At 47.1% G+C, this 24,715-nt stretch overlaps 1 protein-coding gene across 2 annotated transcripts in view; it reads right to left on the reverse strand.

Annotated features, from left to right (window-relative positions):
* The window catches only part of svep1 (sushi, von Willebrand factor type A, EGF and pentraxin domain containing 1), a 154,049-nt gene extending 130,291 nt beyond the window's left edge, over positions 1 to 23,758 (reverse strand). Inside the window, exon 1 of one of the 2 annotated variants that reach the window (XM_042328266.1) lies at positions 22,744 to 23,758. In XM_042328266.1, coding sequence (XP_042184200.1) covers positions 22,744 to 23,256 — 513 coding nt within the window. In that variant the 5' untranslated portion in view covers positions 23,257 to 23,758. The remainder of the gene's footprint in view (positions 1 to 22,743) is intronic. The other variant, XM_042328265.1, reaches the window with a different exon arrangement.
* Positions 23,759 to 24,715: the final 957 nt, after the last annotated feature.

A 24,715-nucleotide genomic window follows, 5' to 3' on the forward strand; every position in this document is an offset into this window, starting at 1 on the left:
CACACACAGACTGAACCAGACTGGCCTACAGGCTACGTAGGCCGCTGACAGTTGGTTCCCTTCCTCAGTCGACACCTCTCTTACACTATCACCCGCATTTCAGTGCTTCAGTCTCCCAAACCTCTCTCTCTCTTACCTCTTATCAGAGACTCACTCCTTCCTTATCCCGGGGGACACACACACCCACATGCTTGCAGGCATGCATACACGCATACACACACACACACACACACACACACACACACACAGCCACAAGGCTGGTGTCAGTAGCACCTATCTCGTAGATTTGGCCAGCTTTGAACGTTGGAGGGGGAGTTGTGTTGGGAAAGTATTTTAAGTGAATGGCCTGGTAGCTGGTTGTATGGCACTGGTGGTGGGGAGGCCTTGGCTAACATACACACACACACACACACACACACATCAAGTAGCGTTTGAACATGTTCACCACAGACTCCCCACCTCGGAAAGTTGATTTTATGGAATACATCATGAACCGTTTCTACAGTCTTTTTTGCTGCAATCATTAAAAAGAAAACCCGGCCTCAGGGGGATAAATACACAACATATACAAAAGTATGTGGACACCCCTTCAAATGAGTGGATTCAGCTATTTCAGCCACACCCGTTGCTGACAGGTGTATAAAATCGAGCACACAGCCATGCAATCTCCATAGACAAACATTGGCAGTAGAATGGCCTTACTGCTAGGGCTGCCCCGGTCAACTGTAAATGCTGTTATTGTGAAGTGGAAACGTCTAGGACCAACAAAAGCTCACAGAACGGGACCACTGAGTGCTGAAACACGTAGTGCATAAGAATTGTCTGTCCTCGGTTGCAACACAATAACTATTAGTTGGGAGCTTCATGAAATGGGTTTCCATGTCCGAGCAGCCGCACACAAGCCTAAGATCACCATGCGCAATGCCAACACAACATCTAAAGGAGGTTTTGAGATGTGAGGAGAGGTGATGAAGGCTGTGGTTGGAGTCAGAGTGACTGGGGAGATTGTAGCTGTGTTGATAAATAGATGCAGTCGGTCAGTGCTCGGTACACAGGTACAGACTCCAGCAAAGTGTATCAGCAAGAAGTCTTAGCAAACAGGCTGAGTGCCTGCTTGGGAGCCTGGATTCAGGGTACATTTTCATTAAGCATCTCAGTGTGGGAGTGCTGATCGAGAATCAGTTTGCATTTTAGATCATAATGAATAAGATTACATGTACAGAGGGCTACCTGATCCAAGATCAGCACTCCTACTCTGAGAAGCTTTCTGAATACATGCCCTGGAGGAGAGGAGTGCAGTGAAGAGACAGGAAGATGTTATTTCTCTATACCACTAGGCCTAAGATCATGAGGGATCTTTGTGCATTTTCACAACAGGTTGATTGTGTTTGCACACACACACGTGCACACATGCATACACACACACACACACACACACACACATACACACACACACACAGAATGGGGAGACCTTTGAAAGATAAACAACATATTACATTCTTGGAGAGCTTTAGAACTCCTGTGGGTCCTGCACCGTGGGGACCCATAGCACCAGCTGCCATGTGGACCAACGTCCATTGAACTCAGCTGACCCTGCAGTGTGTGTGTGTGTGTGTGTGTGTGTGTGTGTGTGTGTGTGTGTGTGTGTGTGTGTGTGTGTGTGTGTCAGCCGTATCTCAGACATAGGCTGTTATAGAGGCTGTTATAGCAGCAAAGGGGGACCAACTCCATATTAATGGCTCATGACTTTGAAGTTAAATGTTAGACGAGTAGGTGTCCACATACCTTTGGTCATGTAACGTAGCTCTTCGAGGAACACAAGCTTAAAAAGCAGATGTGACGCTGGACACTATCCGTCTGAAATGACATTTAAACCATCGGGGGAGTTTAATTTTCATATCCTCATTCTAAAGCCTTCTGTGTGCGTGTCAGAAACAGGCTGGAGGGTTCGTAATTGCTTCGTCAGAATTAAAGCGGCAATTGAATAATTACTTTTGAGCCGGTTATTAGAACTGTGGTATGCAGTGATTTCCTCATGGCCAGGGGTATGTTCAGTTGAGCAGGACAGAGTGGTGACGTGTTTGGCAAACCCTGTATAACTAACATGAGTCAATAAGGCAGTAAGCGGGGCTGTCAGTGAGCGGGGCTGTCAGTGAGCAGGGCTGTCAGTGAGCGGGGCTGGGCTGTCAGTGAGCGGGGCTGTCAGTGAGCGGGGCTGTCAGTGAGCAGTGAGCGGGGGCTGTCAGTGAGCAGGGCTGTCAGTGAGCGGGGCTGTCAGTGAGCGGGGCTGTCAGTGAGCGGGGCTGTCAGTAAGCGGGGCTGTCAGTGAGCGGGGCTGTCAGTGAGCAGGGCTGTCAGTGAGCGGGGCTGTCAGTGAGGGGCTGCAGTGAGCTGGGCTGTCAGTGAGCGGGGCTGTCAGTGAGCGGGGCTGTCAGTGAGCGGGGCTGTCAGTGAGCGGGGCTGCAGTGAGCTGGGCTGTCAGTGAGTGAGCGGGGCTGTCAGTGAGTGAGGGCTGTCAGTGAGCGGGGCTGTCAGCTGAGAGGGGCTGTCAGTGAGCTGGGCTGTCAGTGAGCGGGGCTGTCAGTGAGCGGGGCTGCAGGGCTGTCAGTGAGCTGGGGCAGTCAGTGAGCGGGGCTGTCAGTGAGCGGGGCTTTCAGTGAGCGGGGCTGTCAGTGAGCAGGGCTGTCAGTGAGCGGGCTGTCAGTGAGCGGGGCTGTCAGTGAGCGGGGGCTGAGCGGGGCTGTCAGTGAGCGGGGCTGTCAGTGAGCGGGGCTGTCAGTGAGCGGGGATGTCAGTGAGCGGGGCGGGGCTCAGTCAGTGAGCGGGGGGCTGTCAGTGAGCGGGGCTGTCAGTGAGCGGGGCTGTGAGCGGGGCTGAGCGGGGCTGTCAGTGAGCGGGGCTGTCAGTGAGCGGGGCTGTCAGTGAGCGGGGCTTTCAGTGAGCGGGGCTGTCAGTGGCTGTCAGTGAGCGGGGCTGTCAGTGAGCAGGGCTAACGCCCTAAGGAGAGGAGAGACAGAAAGTAAACTAGTGACCAAAAGTACAAGATATGAGGAGCTCAAAAAACTTGAATTTGTGTAAAACAATAATGAGGAATACAAACACAAACACACATATACATACACACATATACACACACCCATATTCATGCACACACTCATGCACGCACACTGCTAAACCACCCACTTATAAACTAAAAGCCTGTTATTCACAGGCACTTTAACAAAACACGTCAGAGATTGAAAATGATAAGTATTGAACCACAGCGTTCATTGACCACAGAACCACGGTTGGTCACTGCCACCGACCAATGGGTTGGGAGATTGGAGCCTGTGGTCCAGTAATGTAGTCTGTTTGGTTCAGGGCCTAGGACTCAGTTGGTGGGGTTGGTTGGTTTTCCATCTCTAGGAAGCAACACACACAGGCAGACATAGACTGTTTCCACAGAACCCAAAGAGAGACTGGGTCCTAAATGACACCCTAATTCATCCATAGTGCACTATTATTGACCAGGTTCTATCAGGCTCCTGGTCAACAGTAGTGCATTATAGGGAATAGGCTTCCATTTGTGCTGCCAGAGACGACTGCTGCATAGAGACATTAGCTGTGGCAGGAGGAGGGTTCACTACGAAACCACAAGTAGAGGTCTAGGGACTCATGTAACATATACACATAGCTAGACACACAGAGGCAAACAGACAGACACACACACACACATACAGTCAGACACACAGACAGTCAGTTAGTCAGTTAGTCAGACAGACAGACAGACAGACAGACAGACAGACAGACAGACAGACAGACAGACAGACAGACAGACAGACAGACAGACAGACAGACAGACAGACAGACAGAGAATGAGACACAAACAGAGAATGAGACAGACAAACAGACAGACAGACAGACAGACAGACAGACAGACAGACAGACAGACAGACAGACAGACAGACAGAGAATGAGACACAAACAGAGACAGACAGACAGACAGACAGACAGACAGACAGACAGACAGACAGACAGACAGACAGACAGACAGAGAATGAGACACAAACAGAGACAGACAGACAGACAGACAGACAGACAGACAGACAGACAGACAGACAGACAGACAGACAGACAGACAGACAGACAGACAGACAGACAGACAGACAGACAGAGAATGAGACAGACAGACAGACAGACAGACAGACAGACAGACAGAGAATGAGACACAGACAGACAGACAGACAGACAGACAGACAGACAGACAGACAGACAGACAGACAGACAGACAGACAGACAGACAGAGAATGAGACACAGACAGACAGACAGACAGACAGACAGACAGACAGACAGACAGACAGACAGACAGACAGACAGACAGACAGACAGACAGACAGAGAATGAGACACAGACAGACAGACAGACAGAGAAGACAGACAGACAGACAGACAGACAGAGAATGAGACAGACAGACAGACAGACAGACAGACAGACAGACAGACAGACAGACAGACAGACAGACAGACAGACAGACAGACAGACAGACAGACAGACAGAGAATGAGACACAGACAGACAGACAGACAGACAGACAGACAGACAGACAGACAGACAGACAGACAGACAGACAGACAGACAGACAGACAGACAGAGAATGAGACAGACAGACAGACAGACAGACAGAGACAGACAGACAGACAGACAGACAGACAGACAGACAGACAGACAGACAGACAGACAGACAGACAGAGACAGACAGACAGACAGACAGACAGACAGACAGACAGACAGACAGACAGACAGACAGACAGACAGACAGACAGACAGACAGACAGACAGACAGACAGACAGACAGACAGACAGACAGACAGAGAATGAGACAGACAGACAGACAGACAGACAGACAGACAGACAGACAGACAGACAGACAGACAGACAGACAGACAGACAGACAGACAGACAGACAGACAGACAGAGAATGAGACACAGACAGACAGACAGACAGACAGACAGACAGACAGACAGACAGACAGACAGACAGACAGACAGACAGACAGACAGACAGACAGACAGACAGACAGACAGACAGACAGACAGACAGACAGACAGACAGATAGATAGATAGATAGATAGATAGATAGATAGATAGATAGATAGATAGATAGATAGATAGATAGATAGATAGATAGATAGATAGATAGATAGATAGATAGATAGATAGATAGATAGATAGATAGATAGATAGATAGATAGATAGATAGATAGATAGATAGATAGATAGATAGATAGATAGATAGATAGATAATGAGACACAAACAGAGACTGACAGGCAGACAAACAGACAGATAAACAGACAGACACACAGACAGAGTAACAGACAGATAAACAGACAGACAGAGACTAACAGACAGACAGGTCAACAGACAGAGACTAACACACAGACAGATAAACAGACAGGGACTAACAGACAGACAGGTCAACAGACAGAGCCTAACAGACAGACAGATCAACCGACAGAGACTAACAGACAGACAGATAAACAGACAGAGACTAACAGACAGACAGATCAACAGACAGGGCCTAACAGACAGACAGGACAACAGACAGAGCCTAACAGACAGACAGGTCAACAGACAGAGCCTAACAGGCAGACAGGTCAACAGACAGAGCCTAACAGACAGACAGGTCAACAGACAGACATATCAACAGACAGAGACTAACAGACAGACAGATCAACAGACAGAGCCTAACAGACAGACAGGTCAACAGACAGACAGATCAACAGACAGACAGAATGAGACACACATAGTGACAGACTAATAAAGCAGCAGTGTCATGCAGGAAGTTTGGTACTCAGACTCTGGCCTGTCTGTCTGAGGGCTGCATGAGTCAGTTAGATGGCAACCATCTCATATAGAACACGATTCTTACACTGTTAGGAGCTGCTGTCTGGAACACAACGCATCTCAATACAGCCACACCAGAAATAATGGGACCAAAATACAACCAGGCAACCAGGGTCTGTACACACACACACACACACACACACGCACACAGGTATGCAGACACACACACAGGTACGCAGACACGCACACACACACACACATACGACATAAAGGAGGTTTTGAGACACGACCTAAAGGAGGTTTTGAGACACGACCTAAAGGAGGTTTTGAAACACGACCTAAAGGAGGTTTTGAGACACGACCTAAAGGAGGTTTTGAGACACGAGGAGGTTTTGAGACACGACCTAAAGGAGGTTTTGAGACACGAGGAGGTTTTGACACACGACCTAAAGGAGGTTTTGAGATACGACCTAAAGGAGGTTTTGATACACGACCTAAAGGAGGTTTTGAGATACGACCTAAAGGATGTTTTGAGACACGACCTAAAGGAGGTTTTGAGATACAACCTAAAGGAGGTTTTGAGAAACGACATAAAGGAGGTTTTGAGACACGACATAAAGGAGGTTTTGAGACACGACATAAAGGAGGTTTTGATACACGACCTAAAGGAGGTTTTGAGATACGACCTAAAGGAGGTTTTGAGACACGACCTAAAGGAGGTTTTGAGATACGACATAAAGGAGGTTTTGATACACGACCTAAAGGAGGTTTTGAGACACGAGGAGGTTTTGAGACACGACCTAAAGGAGGTTTTGAGACACGAGGAGGTTTTGAGACACGACCTAAAGGTGGTTTTGAGACACGAGGAGGTTTTGATACACGACCTAAAGGAGGTTTTGATACACGACATAAAGGTGGTTTTGAGACACGAGGAGGTTTTGATACACGACCTAAAGGAGGTTTTGAGACACGAGGAGGTTTTGAGACACATAAAGGAGGTTTTGAGACACGAGGAGGTTTTGAGACACGACCTAAAGGAGGTTTTGAGACACGAGGAGGTTTTGAGACACGACCTAAAGGTGGTTTTGTGACACGAGGAGGTTTTGATACACGACCTAAAGGAGGTTTTGATACACGACATAAAGGAGGTTTTGATACACGACCTAAAGGAGGTTTTGAGATACGACATAAAGGAGGTTTTGAGATACGACATAAAGGAGGTTTTGAGACACGACCTAAAGGAGGTTTTGAGACACGAGGAGGTTTTGAGACACGACCTAAAGGAGGTTTTGAGACACGAGGAGGTTTTGAGACACGACCTAAAGGAGGTTTTGATACACGACAGGTTTTAAAGGAGGTTTTGATACGACCTAAAGGAGGTTTTGAGATACGACATAAAGGAGGTTTTGAGATACGACATAAAGGAGGTTTTGATACACGACCTAAAGGAGGTTTTGAGACACGAGGAGGTTTTGAGACACGACCTAAAGGAGGTTTTGAGACACGAGGAGGTTTTGAGACACGACCTAAAGGTGGTTTTGAGACACGAGGAGGTTTTGATACACGACCTAAAGGAGGTTTTGATACACGACATAAAGGTGGTTTTGAGACACGAGGAGGTTTTGATACACGACCTAAAGGAGGTTTTGATACACGACATAAAGGAGGTTTTGAGACACGAGGAGGTTTTGAGACACGACCTAAAGGAGGTTTTGAGACACGAGGAGGTTTTGAGACACGACCTAAAGGTGGTTTTGTGACACGAGGAGGTTTTGATACACGACCTAAAGGAGGTTTTGATACACGACATAAAGGAGGTTTTGATACACGAGGAGGTTTTGAGACACGACCTAAAGGAGGTTTTGAGATACGACCTAAAGGAGGTTTTGAGATACGACATAAAGGAGGTTTTGATACACGAGGAGGTTTTGAGACACGACCTAAAGGAGGTTTTGAGACACGACATAAAGGAGGTTTTGATACACGACCTAAAGGAGGTTTTGAGATACGACCTAAAGGAGGTTTTGAGACACGAGGAGGTTTTGAGACACGACCTAAAGGAGGTTTTGAGACACGAGGAGGTTTTGAGACACGACCTAAAGGAGGTTTTGAGATACGACCTAAAGGAGGTTTTGAGATACGACCTAAAGGAGGTTTTGATACACGACATAAAGGAGGTTTTGATACACGACCTAAAGGAGGTTTTGAGATGCAGGCTGAGTGCCTGCTTGGAGCCTGGATTCAGGTAACATATTCATTAAGCATCTCAGTGTGGGAGTGCTGATCTAGAATCAGTTTAGCATTTTAGATCATAATGAAGAAGATTACATGTACAGAGGGCGACCTGATCCTAGATCAGCACTCCTACTCTGAGAAGCTTTCTGAATACATGCCCTGGAGAAGAGGAGTGCAGTGAAGAGACAGGAAGATGTTATTTCCCTATACCACTAGGCCTAAGATCATGAGGGATCTTTTCACAACAGGTTGATTGTGTTTGCACACACACACGTGCACACATGCATACACACACACACACACACACACAGAATGGGGAGCCCTTTGTAAGATAAACAACATATTACATTCTTGGAGAGCTTTAGAACTCCCGTGGGTCCTGCACCGTGGGGACCCATTGCACCAGCTGCCATGTGGACCAACGTCCATTGAACTCAGTTGACCCTGCAGAGGGTGTGTGTGTCAGCCATTTCTCAGACATATCTGACACATATTTCAGCAGTTTCCTGCAGCCACGTAACCTCAAAGACCTGAGGCCCTGGTCTCTGCTGTCTCCTCAGCATCAGTGATGACAGCCGTTTTCCAGACACGTCCCCTAAAGCCTTCTGTCTGTCTGTCTGTCTGTCTGTCTGTCTGTCTGTCTGTCTGTCTGTCTGTCTGTCTGTCTGTCTGTCTGTCTGTCTGTCTGTCTGTCTGTCTGTCTGTCTGTCTGTCTGTCTGTCTTCCCCTCTCTCTCCATCTCTCTCTCTATCTCTGTCTGTCTGTCTGTCCGTCCGTCCATCCGTCCGTCTGTCTACCCCTCTCTCTCCATCTCTCTATCTCTCTCTGTCTGTATGTCTGTCTCTCTATAATCCCCCTCTCTCGCTGTCTGTCTGCCACTCGTACGCCTTCTGCTCTCTCTTAACATCTGACCCTGTTATTCATCACTGGAGGTCAGAGAGCACCTCTGGTGTTTAGTGTGTGGGATACTGGAGAAGGAAGGGGTGGTGGAGGAAGAGGAGGAGGAGGAGGAGAGGAGAACGAGGAGGAAGAGGAGGAGGAGGAGAGACCAGTAGGCACTGGCTGGGGGCAGGGGGGGGGGAAACAAATCCACATTTCTGGAGAATGTGTGGTGTCAATTTCAAAACGGGGTCAGGAATGAGGAGAGAGCGTGCAGAGGTTGCACTGGAGATGCCTCGAACCTATAGGGCCAGGAATTTTCCGTGTTCACTCAGGGTACGTGCTCAGGACAAAATCCACGTCCTACTCATACCATAAGGGATTTACCAAAGTGAAAGTCAAACCGGAGATTATTGGACCCACTCTCTGATCTTCTGACTACACCCACACACACACACACACACACACACACACACACTCCTGAGCCTATCCTGTCAATCACAGTGTCGACGCCCAGAGAAGTTACCAGTGACGCCGTGTCAATGTGTGGAAACCAGGCAGCTATTTCAGATGATCCGGTCCTTCAGGGCTACAGTGAATCATCTGGTCTCCAGAGGGATCAGAAACCATCTGAGCCAATAGGAATTGGAGGGTTGCTACTGCATATATCATGCAAGGAATGGGAAGACCGCTGGACGGAAAATAGAGAAAGGGAGGTGGTTAAACTGACTCAGGATAGGCTACTGTGGTAGCCAGTCAAACAAAGATTAGACAAGACTGAACTGGAACCGAGAACTTGTTTTTGATTAATCTTCAATTGTGAGCAAATGACAACGGCAAAAAAGGTTGAACTCAACTCGTTCTACGTTTGGCAGGTGTATCATATTCTTCTCATCCTGGCATGTTTCAAAACTCTTCGTTCACATGTCCATATCCCTCACATCTACTTAGCTTCCAGACTCACTGATACATGACAGATGAGCAGCTGTCCTGTCATTGAATTAATGATCAGAGCAGACACACACCAGCTATGAGGTCGTTAGCCTTTTTTAATGTGTGTGTTTACATGGGTAGCATGGGGTAAGTAGGGGTTTAGTTCATAACAGTGACCTCTTTCTGTCTATGACTCTCACTTCATTCTCCCAATGGGTCAACCTCATCATTCCTCCCCCATCCTCCTTCCCCCCCCCGCCCCCCCCCCCCCCAGGTTGACATTCCAGAGAGTTGACTTCCTCGTGCCACTGACCCCTCCAGCAGGGTTTATGAACCACACTACAGGAGGGGGGAACTGTCATTATTCCATGACGCATTACACTCAACATATGTGATGTTGTTTTTATAAACATCTGCTGAATTATGGGTTCTGCTTTTCTCTTTGCACATAACAGAGAGAGCGAGACTTTCGGAAGACACACACGTACGTACACATGAGCACACATTGACTCGTTCACACACATTTTGGGGGGAGGGAAATGTGGGCGCTGAATGGCCAAGTAGTGAAAGTGTGAACGGAAAAGGCAGTGAAATGCAACATGGGCAATGAATGGAGAGAACTCGGCAGGCTGTGAAGTGTGACCACTTTCTGAGCTTCATTAGGGATGAATGGAATAGAGAGTACTGTCTGCATGAGGTGGGCTTTGAATGTGCCTGTATCTAGTGGGGTTAAAGGTTAAATCATAGCCACATCTATGAGAGAGCGACAGAGAGAGAGGGGGGGGGAGAAGATAACGGAGGAGAAAAACAGGCGGTTGACAAAGAAAGAAATATGATGAGAGAAAAAGAATGGTGGAAGGTGAGCAAGAAAGAAAGCTCATGGTAATCTTTTTCTCTTCTACTCCTTATTATGCAACCATTAGAGCAGACTAACGGTGGATTGCCAGCCCCTGTCTGTTTGGCACATTGTTTTTGGCTCTGACAGAGCAGAGGCAGAAGGGAGGAGTGAGTGGGGATATCTGCCAACACATGGCAACCCAGGTGCCAACACATGGCAACCCTGAGGTAAATCCCCTGGATGATGAAGTGAAAGACAAAGAAGGAGAGGAGAGGAGAGGAAAGCCTGGCTGTTTTAGAGCCAGAGGCTACTGTTACTGAAGCTGCTTTTGAGGATGCTGTCTGCTCTCTGTGTGTTATGAAAATTATAAATAATTCCTATTGGTGGAGTGGAAAACAGCCAAGCCTATTATAAACTAAACTAATTTGAAAAGGTCCTAATCTTCAACCACCATAGTGGAGATGAGGTTATGTCTTTAACAGACCCCAATAGCCTTCTATCCCCTGCCACTGTACAATAATCATCAGCTGGTTATGTCTTTAACAGACCCCAATAGCCTTCTATCCCCTGCCAGTGTACAATAATCATCAGCTGGTTATGTCTTTAACAGACCCCAATAGCCTTCTATCCCCTGCCAGTGTACAATAACCATCAGCTGGTTATGTCTTTAACAGACCCCAATAGCCTTCTATCCCCTGCCAGTGTACAATAATCATCAGCTGGCTATGTCTTTAACAGACCCCAATAGCCTTCTATCCCCTGCCAGTGTACAATAATCATCAGCTGGTTATGTCTTTAACAGACCCCAATAGCCTTCTATCCCCTGCCAGTGTACAATAATCATCAGCTGGTTATGTCTTTAACAGACCCCAATAGCCTTCTATCCCCTGCCAGTGTACAATAATCATCAGCTGGTTATGTCTTTAACAGACCCCAATAGCCTTCTATCCCCTGCCAGTGTACAATAATCATCAGCTGGTTATGTCTTTAACAGACCCCAATAGCCTTCTATCCCCTGCCAGTGTACAATAATCATCAGCAGGTTATGTCTTTAACAGACCCCAATAGCCTTCTATCCCCTGCCAGTGTACAATAATCATCAGCTGGTTATGTCTTTAACAGACCCCAATAGCCTTCTATCCCCTGCCAGTGTACAATAATCATCAGCTGGTTATGTCTTTAACAGACCCCAATAGCCTTCTATCCCCTGCCAGTGTACAATAATCATCAGCAGGTTATGTCTTTAACAGACCCCAATAGCCTTCTATCCCCTGCCAGTGTACAATAATCATCAGCTGGTTATGTCTTTAACAGACCCCAATAGCCTTCTATCCCCTGCCAGTGTACAATAATCATCAGCTGGTTATGTCTTTAACAGACCCCAATAGCCTTCTATCCCCTGCCAGTGTACAATAATCATCAGCTGGTTATGTCTTTAACAGACCCCAATAGCCTTCTATCCCCTGCCAGTGTACAATAATCATCAGCTGGTTATGTCTTTAACAGACCCCAATAGCCTTCTATCCCCTGCCAGTGTACAATAATCATCAGCTGGTTATGTCTTTAACAGACCCCAATAGCCTTCTATCGCCTGCCAGTGTACAATAATCATCAGCTGGCTATGTCTTTAACAGACCCCAATAGCCTTCTATCCCCTGCCAGTGTACAATAATCATCAGCTGGTTATGTCTTTAACAGACCCCAATAGCCTTCTATGCCCTGCCAGTGTACAATAATCATCAGCTGGTTATGTCTTTAACAGACCCCAATAGCCTTCTATCCCCTGCCAGTGTACAATAATCATGCATGTCTTTACGCACCACACACTCCCCTTATCTCCATCCCCCTCTCCCCCACTGCTCTCATCCCCTCTCTCATCCCCTCTCATCCCCCTTACCCCCCCTCATCCCCCTCTCTCATCCTTCTCTCTCAGCCCACTGGACAGTTGACAGAGCTTGGAGGTCTATCTCGACCAGGGAAAAACCCTCTCAGCCCTCTCTGTCAGGGCTGTTTATCATCCCTCTCTCTTCTCTTTCTCTCATCCTTCTCTCATCCCTCTCTTTGAGCCCCTATCTCTCATCTCTCTCTCTCTTCCCTCTCTCTCATCCCTCCCTCTTATCTCTCTCTTCCCTCTCTTCTCTCTCTCTTCCCTCTGTGATCCCTCTCTCTCTTCCCTCTCTCATCCCTCTCTCTTCCCTCTCTCTCGTCTCTCTCTCTTTCCTCTCTCTCTTCCTTCTCTCTCTCCTCTCTCTCTCTTTTCTCTCTCTCTTTTCTCTCTTCCCTTTCTCTCATCCATCCCTCTTCTCTCTCTCTCTCTCTCTCTTTTCTCTCTTTCATCCCTCTCTTACATTTTTCTCATCCCTCTCTCTCATCCCTCTCTCTGAGCCCTTTGATTTAGTCATCTTAAAAGGGAGAGAAGTAGCCTGGAGGAGAGCCCTAGTCTGCCTCCACACTGGACTTGGAAAAAATTATTTTCTCTCAGTAATGGATCCCAGCTTTCTGCAGTACTTAGAAACAGCCACACCGGCCAACGGAATGAAATATTACAAAATGATTACCTCTAATATCAATTACACACACACACACACACCATACCAGACGCTGGCCTGCTGTGTTAGGTTAACAGTAGAGCGTGACAGCCGGATGCCCTTGCAGATTATCATTAGTGAGGCAATATTTAACTGTGCTATATGGTGTTAATAATGGAAAAAATATATTAAACTGTACTTGTGCCAACAAGAGGGACTCGCTAAGCTTCGCCTGGTCCTAGATCTGTTTGGGCTGTCTTGACGACTGTTGAAGTTGCTGAAGCAGCAGTATAAGAGAGCAGCAGAGATGTCAGTGATAAATCATAGAAGGTCTGATTTCCAACATCTCAGGTGTGTCCAAAATGCCTCTCTATTTTCTATACACTTAAAAAAAGTGTTATCTAGAACCTAAAAGTTTTTTGGGGCTGTCCCCATAGGAGAACACTTTGAGGAACCCTTTTTGGTTCCAGGTAGAACCCTTTTGGGTTCCATGTAGGACCCTTTCCACAGAGGGCTCTACATGGAACCCAAAGGGGGTTCTCTCTGGAACCAAAAAGGTTCTCCTATGGGAATAGCCGGAGAACCCTTTTTGAACCCCTTTATTCTAAAATAACACAGACCTCCTCTCAGACAACAGTTAGTCATACTCAGACAGACAGACTGTGAACGTCAATGTGAATTAGTCAGGTGCTATCTGGTCCTGTAGACCATCGGCTCAGATCTCTGTCTGTCTCACCTTTACATGTCCCATTACAACCATTACTCACAGGTAGTTCAATATCTATGGCCTGTATACCGCCGATGGGGGAAAAACAACTGCACATCTGCTGAATACTTGACCTATCTTTTCCTCTCAACCTCACATGCACATCCGCAACCATCACTCAGCCACATAGCTTAAAACCTCAGCCATGAGAACCGTCCCTGTGCCATAGCTCAGAGGACTGAGCATCGCGCCTCGGCTCCGAGCATCACTCATCCCCTCCCAGTGCTGGGCAACTTTAAAAAAATTTTTTTATGTGTGAGCACCGAGGAAGGTATACAACCACGTTCTCAGGAGCTTTTCAAATGTCCGAAATTGAAGTATATTTCTAGTGATCAGACTGGCCCATGACTCCGGCTTCAGTATGGAAAAGGTACTTAGATTTACACTGGTCCTCATAGACAGACACGCAGGCACTCACACTGTCATGTGTTTCATCACTCATTTGCAGCTTTATAATTAACTATAACAATACCCACTTCCGAGACACTGTCTCCCAGTTCTATAAAAAACCTAGAGGCAAAACTAATTTTGAACAAGACAAATTACACAAATAGAGAGGACTTGACAATCAACTACACATGATGAATTTCCTAAACAATCCAAGTAAAGCCACTTTTCCTAATAGGAGTCTAACTGTTCATTTCTGATCACACACAGCCAAAACAGCTAGCCTAGCGCTACTAAGCCAAGCTACATGGCAAAGCTTTTAGCGCTGAGCCAGACTACAGAGCTAGATCTGTTAGCAGAATGCTAAAGCTAGGTTTGAGGCAAGTCTGCTGAGCCTAGCTATGGGGCAGAGATTAGATGAGATAGTTAAATGGTCACATTAATGGTCACAGTTTAATTGTTGATCTCCGAGCTCCAACAATACGAAGTGAAATAAAACAATAAAACAATTATGAAAACAGAAATAAGAATACGCAATGATAAATGTCTGCTGATGGGGGGTGGGAGATGTCCATTGGGGTGGGGGCATTAAATGTCTGTTGACGGGGGGGGAGATGTCCATTGGGGTGGGGGCATTAAATGTCTGTTGACGGGGGGGGGAGATGTCCATTGGGGTGGGGGCATTAAATGTCTGTTGACGGGGGGGGGAGATGTCCATTGGGGTGGGGGCATTAAATGTCTGTTGACGGGGGGAGATGTCCATTGGGGTGGGGGGCATTAAATGTCTGTTGACGGGGGGGGGAGATGTCCATTGGGGTGGGGGCATTAAATGTCTGTTGAATTGGGGTGGGGGGGGAGATGTCCATTGGGGTGGGGGCATTAAATGTCTGTTGACGGGGGGGGAGATGTCCATTGGGGTGGGGGCATTAAATGTCTGTTGACGGGGGGGGAGATGTCCATTGGGGTGGGGGCATTAAATGTCTGTTGACGGGGGGGGATGTCCATTGGGGTGGGGGCATTAAATGTCTGTTCGGGGGGTGGGAAATGTCCATTGGGGTGGGGGCATTAAATGTCTGTTGACGGGGGGGGGAGATGTCCATTGGGGTGGGGGCATTAAATGTCTGTTGGGTGGGGGGGGGGGATGTCCATTGGGGTGGGGGCATTAAATGTCTGTTGACGGGGGTGGGAAATGTCCATTGGGGTGGGGGCATTAAATGTCTGTTGACGGGGGTGGGGATGTCCATTGGGGGCATTAAATGTCCATTGTTGGGGGTGGGGGGCATTAAATGTCTGTTGACGGTTGGGGGATGTCCATTGGGGTGGGGGCATTAAATGTCTGTTGACGGGGGGGGGGATGTCCATGTCATTAAATCTGTTGGGGGGGAGATGTCCATTGGGGTGGGGGCATTAAATGTCTGTTGACGGGGGGGGAGATGTCCATTGGGGTGGGGGCATTAAATGTCTGTTGATGGGGGCTGGGAGATGTCCATTTGGGGGCATTAAATGTCTGGGATGTCCATTGGGGTGGGGCATTAAATGTCTGTTGACGGGGGGCATTAAATGTCTGTTGACGGGGGGGGAGATGTCCATTGGGGTGGGGGGCATTAAATGTCTGTTGACGGGGGGGGAGAGATGTCCATTGGGGTGGGGGCATTAAATGTCTGTTGACGGGGGGGGGCATTAAATGTCTGTTGACGGGGGGGGGAGATGTCCATTGGGGTGGGGGCATTAAATGTCTGTTGGGTGGGGGGTGGGGATGTCCATTGGGGTGGGGGCATTAAATGTCTGTTGTGGGGGCAGTAAATGTCTGTTGACGGGGGGGGGGGCATTAAATGTCTGTTGACGGGGGGGGATGTCCATTGGGGTGGGGGCAGTAAATGTCTGTTGACGGGGGGCAGTAAATGTCTGTTGATGGGGGGGGGGTGGGGGCATTAAATGTCTGTTGACGGGGGAGATGTCCATTGGGGGCATTAAATGTCTGTTGACGGGGGGGGAGATGTCCATTGGGGTGGGGGCATTAAATGTCTGTTGACGGGGGTGGGAGATGTCCATTGGGGTGGGGGCATTAAATGTCTGTTGACGGGGGGTGGGAGATGTCCATTGGGGTGGGGGCATTAAATGTCTGATGACTGGGAAATGTCCATTGGGGGGGGGCATTAAATGTCTGTAAATGTCTGTTGACATTGGGGTGGGGGGAGATGTCCATTGGGGTGGGGGCATTAAATGTCTGTTGACGGGGGGGGGGAGATGTCCATTGGGGTGGGGGCATTAAATGTCTGTTGACTGTTGGGGGGGGGATGTCCTGTTGGGGTGGGGATGTCCAGTAAATGTCTGTTGGGGGCAGTAAATGTCTGTTGACGGGGGGGGGGGTGGGGGCATTAAATGTCTGTTGATGTCCATTGGGGGGGGGCATTAAATGTCTGTTGACGGGGGGGGGGTGGGAGTTGTCCATTGGGGGTGGGGGCATTAAATGTCTGTTGACGGGGGGGGATGTCCATTGGGGTGGGGGCAGTAAATGTCTGTTGATGTCCATTGGGGGGGGGCATTAAATGTCTGTTGTAAATGTCTGTAAATGTCTGTTGGGGGGCTGGGAAATGTCCATTGGGGTGGGGGCAGTAAATGTCTGTTGATGGGGGGCTGGGAAATGTCCATTGGGGTGGGGGCATTAAATGTCTGTTGACTGGGGGGGGGAGATGTCCATTGGGGTGGGGGCATTAAATGTCTGTTGAGCAGGGGGGGGGATGTCCATTGGGGTGGGGGCATTAAATGTCTGTTGACGGAGGGGGGAGATGTCCATTGGGGTGGGGGCATTAAATGTCTGTTGACGGGGGGGATGTCCATTGGGGTGGGGGCAGTAAATGTCTGTTGACGGGGGGGGGAGATGTCCATTGGGGTGGGGGCATTAAATGTCTGTTGACAGTGTAGTATCCATAACAGGGGGGGCAGTAAATGTCTGTTGACGGGGGCAGTAAATGTCTGTTGACAGCCACGGGGGGGATGTCCATTGGGGTGGGGGCAGTAAATGTCTGTTGACGGGGGGCAGTAAATGTCTGTTGATGGGGGGTGGGAAATGTCCATTGGGGTGGGGGCATTAAATGTCTGTTGACGGGTGGGAAATGTCCATTGGGGTGGGGGCATTAAATGTCTGTTGACGGGGGGTGGGAGATGTCCATTGGGGTGGGGGCATTAAATGTCTGTTGACGGGGGCAGTAAATGTCTGTTGACAGGGGGGGGGGGGGGGGATGTAACAGCCACGAGTCAATCAGTGTAGTATCCATTGGGGTGGGGGCAGTAAATGTCTGTTGACGGGGGGAGTGGGGGCAGTAAATGTCTGTTGATGGGGGGTGGGAAATGTCCATTGGGGTGGGGGCATTAAATGTCTGTTGACGGGGGGTGGGAAATGTCCATTGGGGTGGGGGCAGTAAATGTCTGTTGATGGGGGGGTGGGAAATGTCCATTGGGGGAGCAGCAGGTACAACTCTGGTATTTTTATCACCAGTCATTACACAATTACCCCAGACACCTCACCCTGAATATCTCTAGTGTGTAATTCAGAGCAGTAAGCAGATTCCCAGACACCTCACCCTGAATATCTCTAGTGTGTAATTCAGAGCAGTAAGCAGATTCCCAGACACCTCACCCTGAATATCTCTAGTGTGTAATTCAGAGCAGTAAGCAGATTCCCAGACACCTCACCCTGAATATCTCTAGTGTGTAATTCAGAGCAGTAAGCAGATTCCCAGACACCTCACCCTGAATATCTCTAGTGTGTAATTCAGAGCAGTAAGCAGATTCCCAGACACCTCACCCTGAATATCTCTAGTGTGTAATTCAGAGCAGTAAGCAGATTCCCAGACACCTCACCCTGAATATCTCTAATGTGTAATTCAGAGCAGTAAGCAGATTCCCAGACACCTCACCCTGAATATCTCTAGTGTGTAATTCAGAGCAGTAAGCAGGATCCCACACAGGACCTTATGACCTCCAACCTCAGCGAGACCACAGGGTAGACATGTTAGCGCTAAAGCTAGTCTTGAGGAAAGTCTGTTGACTCAATTTAGCTAGTGTCTGCTAGTGCAGAGTTGATCCCATCTGCTCATAGTAGAATCAGTGTAGTATCATAACAGTATCAGTGTGTTTAAACAGCCACGAGTCAATCAGTGTAGTATCATAACAGTATCAGTGTGTTTAAACAGCCACAAGTCAATCAGTGTAGTATCATAACAGTATCCGTGTGTTTAAACAGCCACGAGTCAATCAGTGTAGTATCATAACAGTATCAGTGTGTTTAAACAGCCACAGTATCAGTCAATCAGTGTAGTATCATAACAGTATCAGTGTGTTTAAACAGCCACGAGTCAATCAGTGTAGTGTTTATCATAACAGTATCAGTGTGTTTAGTCAATCAGTTTATCATCAATCCAGTATGTGTTTAAACAGCCACGAGTCAATCAGTGTAGTATCATAGTCAATCAGTGTAGTATCATAACAGTATCAGTGTGTTTAAACAGCCACGAGTCAATCAGTGTAGTATCATAACAGTATCAGTGTGTTTAGTCAATCATAACAGTATCAGTGTGTTTAAACAGCCACGAGTCAATCAGTGTAGTATCATAACAGTATCAGTGTGTTTATCAGTCAATCAGTGTAGTATCATAACAGTGTGTTTAAACAGCCACGAGTCAATCAGTGTAGTATCATAACAGTATCAGTGTGTTTAAACAGCCACGAGTCAATCAGTGTAGTATCATAACAGTATCAGTGTGTTTAAACAGCCACGAGTCAATCAGTGTAGTATCATAACAGTATCAGTGTGTTTATACAGCCACGAGTCAATCAGTGTAGTATCATAACAGTATCAGTGTGTTTATACAGCCACGAGTCAATCAGTGTAGTATCATAACAGTATCAGTGTGTTTAAACAGCCACAGTCAATCAGTGTAGTAGTATCAGTGTGTTTAAACAGCCACGAGTCAATCAGTGTAGTATCATAACAGTATCAGTGTGTTTATACAGCCACGAGTCAATCAGTGTAGTATCATAACAGTATCAGTGTGTTTATACAGCCACGAGTCAATCAGTGTAGTATCATCAATCAGTGTAGTATCATAACAGTGTGTTTAAACAGCCACGAGTCAATCAGTGTAGTATCATAACAGTATCAGTGTGTTTAAACAGCCACGAGTCAATCAGTGTAGTATCATAACAGCATCAGTGTGTTTAAACAGCCACGAGTCAATCAGTGTAGTATCATAACAGTATCAGTGTGTTTATACAGCCACGAGTCAATCAGTGTAGTATCATAACAGTATCAGTGTGTTTAAACAGCCACGAGTCAATCAGTGTAGTATCATAACAGTATCAGTGTGTTTAAACAGCCACGAGTCAATCAGTGTGTAGTATCAGTGTGTTTATCATCAATCAGTGTAGTATCATAACAGTATCAGTGTGTTTAAACAGCCACGAGTCAATCAGTGTAGTATCATAACAGTATCAGTGTGTTTAAACAGCCACGAGTCAATCAGTGTAGTATCATAACAGTATCAGTGTGTTTATACAGCCACGAGTCAATCAGTGTAGTATCATAACAGTATCAGTGTGTTTATACAGCCACAGAGTCAATCAGTGTAGTATTATAACAGTATCAGTGTGTTTAAACAGCCACGAGTCAATCAGTGTAGTATCATAACAGTATCAGTGTGTTTAAACAACGAGTCAATCAGTGTAGTATATCAGTCAGTGTGTTTAAACAGCCACGAGTCAATCAGTGTAGTATCATAACAGTATCAGTGTGTTTTAAACAGCCACGAGTCAATCCGTGTAGTATCATAACAGTATCAGTGTGTTTATACAGCCACGAGTCAATCAGTGTAGTATCATAACAGTATCAGTGTGTTTAAACAGCCACGAGTCAATCAGTGTAGTATCATAACAGTATCAGTGTGTTTAAACAGCCACGAGTCAATCAGTGTAGTATCATAACAGTATCAGTGTGTTTATACAGCCACGAGTCAATCAGTGTAGTATCATAACAGTATCAGTGTGTTTAAACAGCCACGAGTCAATCAGTGTAGTATCATAACAGTATCAGTGTGTTTAAACAGCCACGAGTCAATCAGTGTAGTATCATAACAGTATCAGTGTGTTTATACAGCCACGAGTCAATCAGTGTAGTATCATAACAGTATCAGTGTGTTTAAACAGCCACGAGTCAATCAGTGTAGTATCATAACAGTATCAGTGAGGTTTATACTTCAGCTCAAATCCCTGAGTCTCCCGTTACTGATGGTTTCCGTCATATGTTAGAGCATGTGTGTGTGTGTGTGCGTGCGTTGTATGTTGTGTGTGTGCGTGGTATTGTTATCACCAGTCATTACACAATTACCCCAGACACCTCACCCTGAATATCTCTAGTGTGTAATTGAGAGTAGTAAGCAGATTCCCAGACAGGACCTTATTACCTCCAACCTCCTATTCTAGGATACACACACACACACCTCATACATACATAATCTAGGATACAGACACCCACACACATACACAACCCTCATACACAATAAACCATACATTTACAAAGAATCTGAGATGTATACACACACACAACCCACATACAGTACCAGTCAAAAGTTTGGACACCTACTCATTCAAGGGCTTTTCTTTATTTGTACAATTTTCTATATTGTAGAATAATAGTGAAGACATCAAAACGATGAAGTAAAAATATGGAATCATATAGTAACCAAACACAGATTAAACAAATAAAAATATGTTTTATATTTGAGATTCTTTGCCTTGATGACAGCTCTCCACACTCTTGGCCTTCTCTCAACCAGCTTTATCTTGAATGCTTTTCCAACCGTCTTGAAGGCGTTCCCACATATGCTGAGCACTTGTTGGCTGCTTTTCCTTCCCTCTGCGGTCCAACTCATCCCAAACCATCTCAGTTGAGTTGAGGTCGGGTGATTGTGGAGGCCAAGTCATCTGATGCAGCACTCCATCACTCTCCTTCTTGGTCAAATAGCCCTTACACAGCCTGGAGGTGTGTGGGTCATTGTCCTGTTGAAAAACAAATGATAGTCCCACTGAGCGTAAACCAGATGTGATGGCGTATCACTGCAGAATGCTGTGGTAGCCATGCTGGTTAAGTGTGCCTGGCATTCTAAATAAATCACTGACAGTGTCACCAGCAAAGCACCCCCACACCATCACACCTCCTCCTCCATGCTTCGCGGTGGGAACCACACATGCACATCCGTTTACCTACTCTGCATCTCACAAAGACATCGCGGTTGGAACCCAAAATCTCCCATTTGGACGTATCAAACCAAAGGACAGATTTCCACCGGTCTAATATCCATTGCTTGTGTTTCTTGGCTCAAGCAAGTCTCTTCTTCTTATCAGTGTCCTTTAGTAGTGGTGTCTTTGTTGCATTTCGACCATGAAGAACTGATTCATGCAGTTCTCCTGATTCTCCCCTGAACAGTTGATGTTGAGATGTGTCTGTTACTTGAACTCTGTGAAGCATTTATTTGGGATGCAATTTCTGAGGCTGGTAACTCTAATGAACTTATCCTCTGCAGCAGAGGTAACTCTGGGTCTTTCCTGTGGTGGTCCTCATGAGAGACAGTTACATCATAGCACTTGATGGTTTTTGCGACTGCACAAAGTTCTTGGAATGTTCCACATTGACTGACCTTCATGTCTTAAAGTAATGATGGACTGTCGTTTCTCTTTGCTTTTTTGAGCTGTTCTTAACATAATATGGACTTGGTCTTTTACCAAATAGGGCCATCTTCTGTATTCCAACCTACCCTGTCACAACACAACTGATTGGCTCAAACGCATTAAGAAAGAAATTCCACAAATTAACTTTTAACAAGGCACACCTGTTAATTAAAATGCATTCCAGGTGACTACCTCATGAAGCTGGTTGAGAGCAAAAGCTGCAAAGCTGTCATCAAGGCAAAGGGTGGCTCCTTTGAAGAATCTCAAATATAAAACATATTTTGATTGTTTAACTTTTTTGGTTACTACATGATTCCATATGTGTTATTTCAAAGTTTGATGTCTTCACTATTCTTCTACAATGTAGAAAATAGTAAAAATAAAGAAAAACCCTGGAATGGGTAACTTTTGACAGGTACTGTACATGCAAAAAAAGACAATCTGGTATAGACACACACACACACACACACACACACACACACACACACACACACACACACACACACACACACACACACACACACACACACACACACACATCACACACACACATCACACACATCACACACACACACACACACACACACACACACACACACACACACACACACACACTAAATCACTCACCGCTGCCCTTTGGAAGGCTCCTTTAGTATAGGTCCCTCCTCCCCTGTACGGAATCTCCTGGTTAAATAGAGAACACTTGTGCTGATGCGACTTGGGCGCTGTGACATGATCTATCCGGGTCACCACGTGGGTCTTGGACGAGAACGTAACCAGGGCGACCCTCGTGTCCTCAGGGGCCACGGGGAAGTCCGAGAGGAGCTTCCGTACGAAGCGCAGCTCGCTCAGGAAGTTGTTGGCCCCCACGCTGGATGACTCGTCCACCAGGAACACCAGGTCCAGACGTCCACTCTTTTCCCGTAGCGTGCGCACATTCTTCTTGAAGGCTTGGCCCAGGCGCTCCACCTTGGACTCGGCACTCTCAGAGAGGGTGAGGTTGAGGAGGGCCGGGGAGCCGAGCTGGTGGAGCTGTTGGAGGTGTTCACGAGCCGGCCAGGATGAAGTCCTACTAACCAGGAAGCTCCACAGAAGCAAGAGAGAGGCCCAATACGCTCCTGGATTCCTTATAGTAGACATACTGTCCTGTACTGTCCTGTACTGTCCTGTACTGTCCTGTACTGTCCTGTCCTGTACTGTCCTGTACTGTCCTGTACTGTCCTGTACTGTCCTGTTCTGTACTGTCCTGTACTGTTCTGTACTGTCCTGTACTGTCCTGTACTGTACTGTCCTGTACTGTCCTGTACTGTCCTGTACTGTCCTGTAGACCGTGTCAGCAGAGGAAAGAGTTATTTTAAAACAATAGGGATGATGACAAGTCTTTGATGATTGTGATGTTCTCCTATGTTCCCATTTGTCTCCAGTGGGGACGCCAGAAAACAAGAATTTCTCCAAAAGCACTTCCAAAAAGCACTTCCAAAAAGCACTTCCAAAAAAAGAAGAGCAGCCGTAATGATGAAGAAATACTCCTGTTGCTCCGTCTGTCTGCCTCTCTCTTCTCTGTTGGAATGAGTTTATCTGTCTGTCCTCTTCTCTGTTGGAATGAGTTTATCTGTCTGTCCTCTTCTCTGTTGGAATGAGTTTATCTGTCTGTCCTCTTCTCTGTTGGAATGAGTTTATCTGTCTGTCCTCTTCTCTGTTGGAATGAGTTTATCTGTCTGTCCTCTTCTCTGTTGGAATGAGTTTATCTGTCTGTCCTCTTCTCTGTTGGAATGAGTTTATCTGTCTGTCCTCTTCTCTGTTGGAATGAGTCCTGGTCTGGTCCGTCTGACAGTGAGGGTGTCTGAGTGGAGAGGCGTTTGGTTGAGCAGGTCCAGTGAGGCGTCTGTCTGTCTATCTGTCTGTCTGTCCGTCTGTCCCACCAGGAGAAGGCTATAGCATATTCTCCCTCTCTCTTCTCTACGTTCAGGCTCCTGTGTGTGTCATGCTCCTGCACCCAGCCAGGCACCAAATGCCTCTTCCCCCTCTCTAAAAATCATTTAAAAGAATGAAAAAAACTTCTGATTGAGAGAGTGAGAGTGAGAAAGAGAGCAAGAGAGAGAAAGACAGGGAGAGAGATGGCGAGAGAGGCAGAGGGAAAAGGGGGCAGTCACAGCTGTGAAGTCATTTTTTTGCCTCCTCCTCTCTTCTTCTCTGCTCTCTCCCTCCCTCTCTCCCTCCCCTCTCCCTCCCTCTCTCCCTCCCTCTCTCCATCTCTCCCTCCCTCTCTCCCTCCCTTTCTCCATCTCTCCCTCCCTCTCTCCCTCTCTCTCTCCCACTCTCTCTCTCTCCCTCCCTCTTTCTCCCTCTCCCTCTCTCACTCTCTCCCTCTCTCCCTCCCTCTCTTCTTCTCTGCTCTCGCCCTCCCTCTCTCCATCTCTCCCTCCCTCTCTCCCTCTCGCTCTCCCACTCTCTCTCTCTCCCTCTTTCTCTCTCTCCCTCCCTCTTTCTCTCTCTCCCTCACTCGCTCTCTCCCTCTCTCCCTCCCTCTCTCGCTCTCTCCCTCTCTCTCTCCCTCTCTCCCCCTCCCTCTTTCTCTCTCCCTCCCTCTCTCCCCCTC

The sequence above is a fragment of the Oncorhynchus tshawytscha genome, linkage group LG10 (genome assembly GCF_018296145.1).
Source record: "Oncorhynchus tshawytscha isolate Ot180627B linkage group LG10, Otsh_v2.0, whole genome shotgun sequence".
Lineage (NCBI taxonomy): Eukaryota > Metazoa > Chordata > Actinopteri > Salmoniformes > Salmonidae > Oncorhynchus > Oncorhynchus tshawytscha.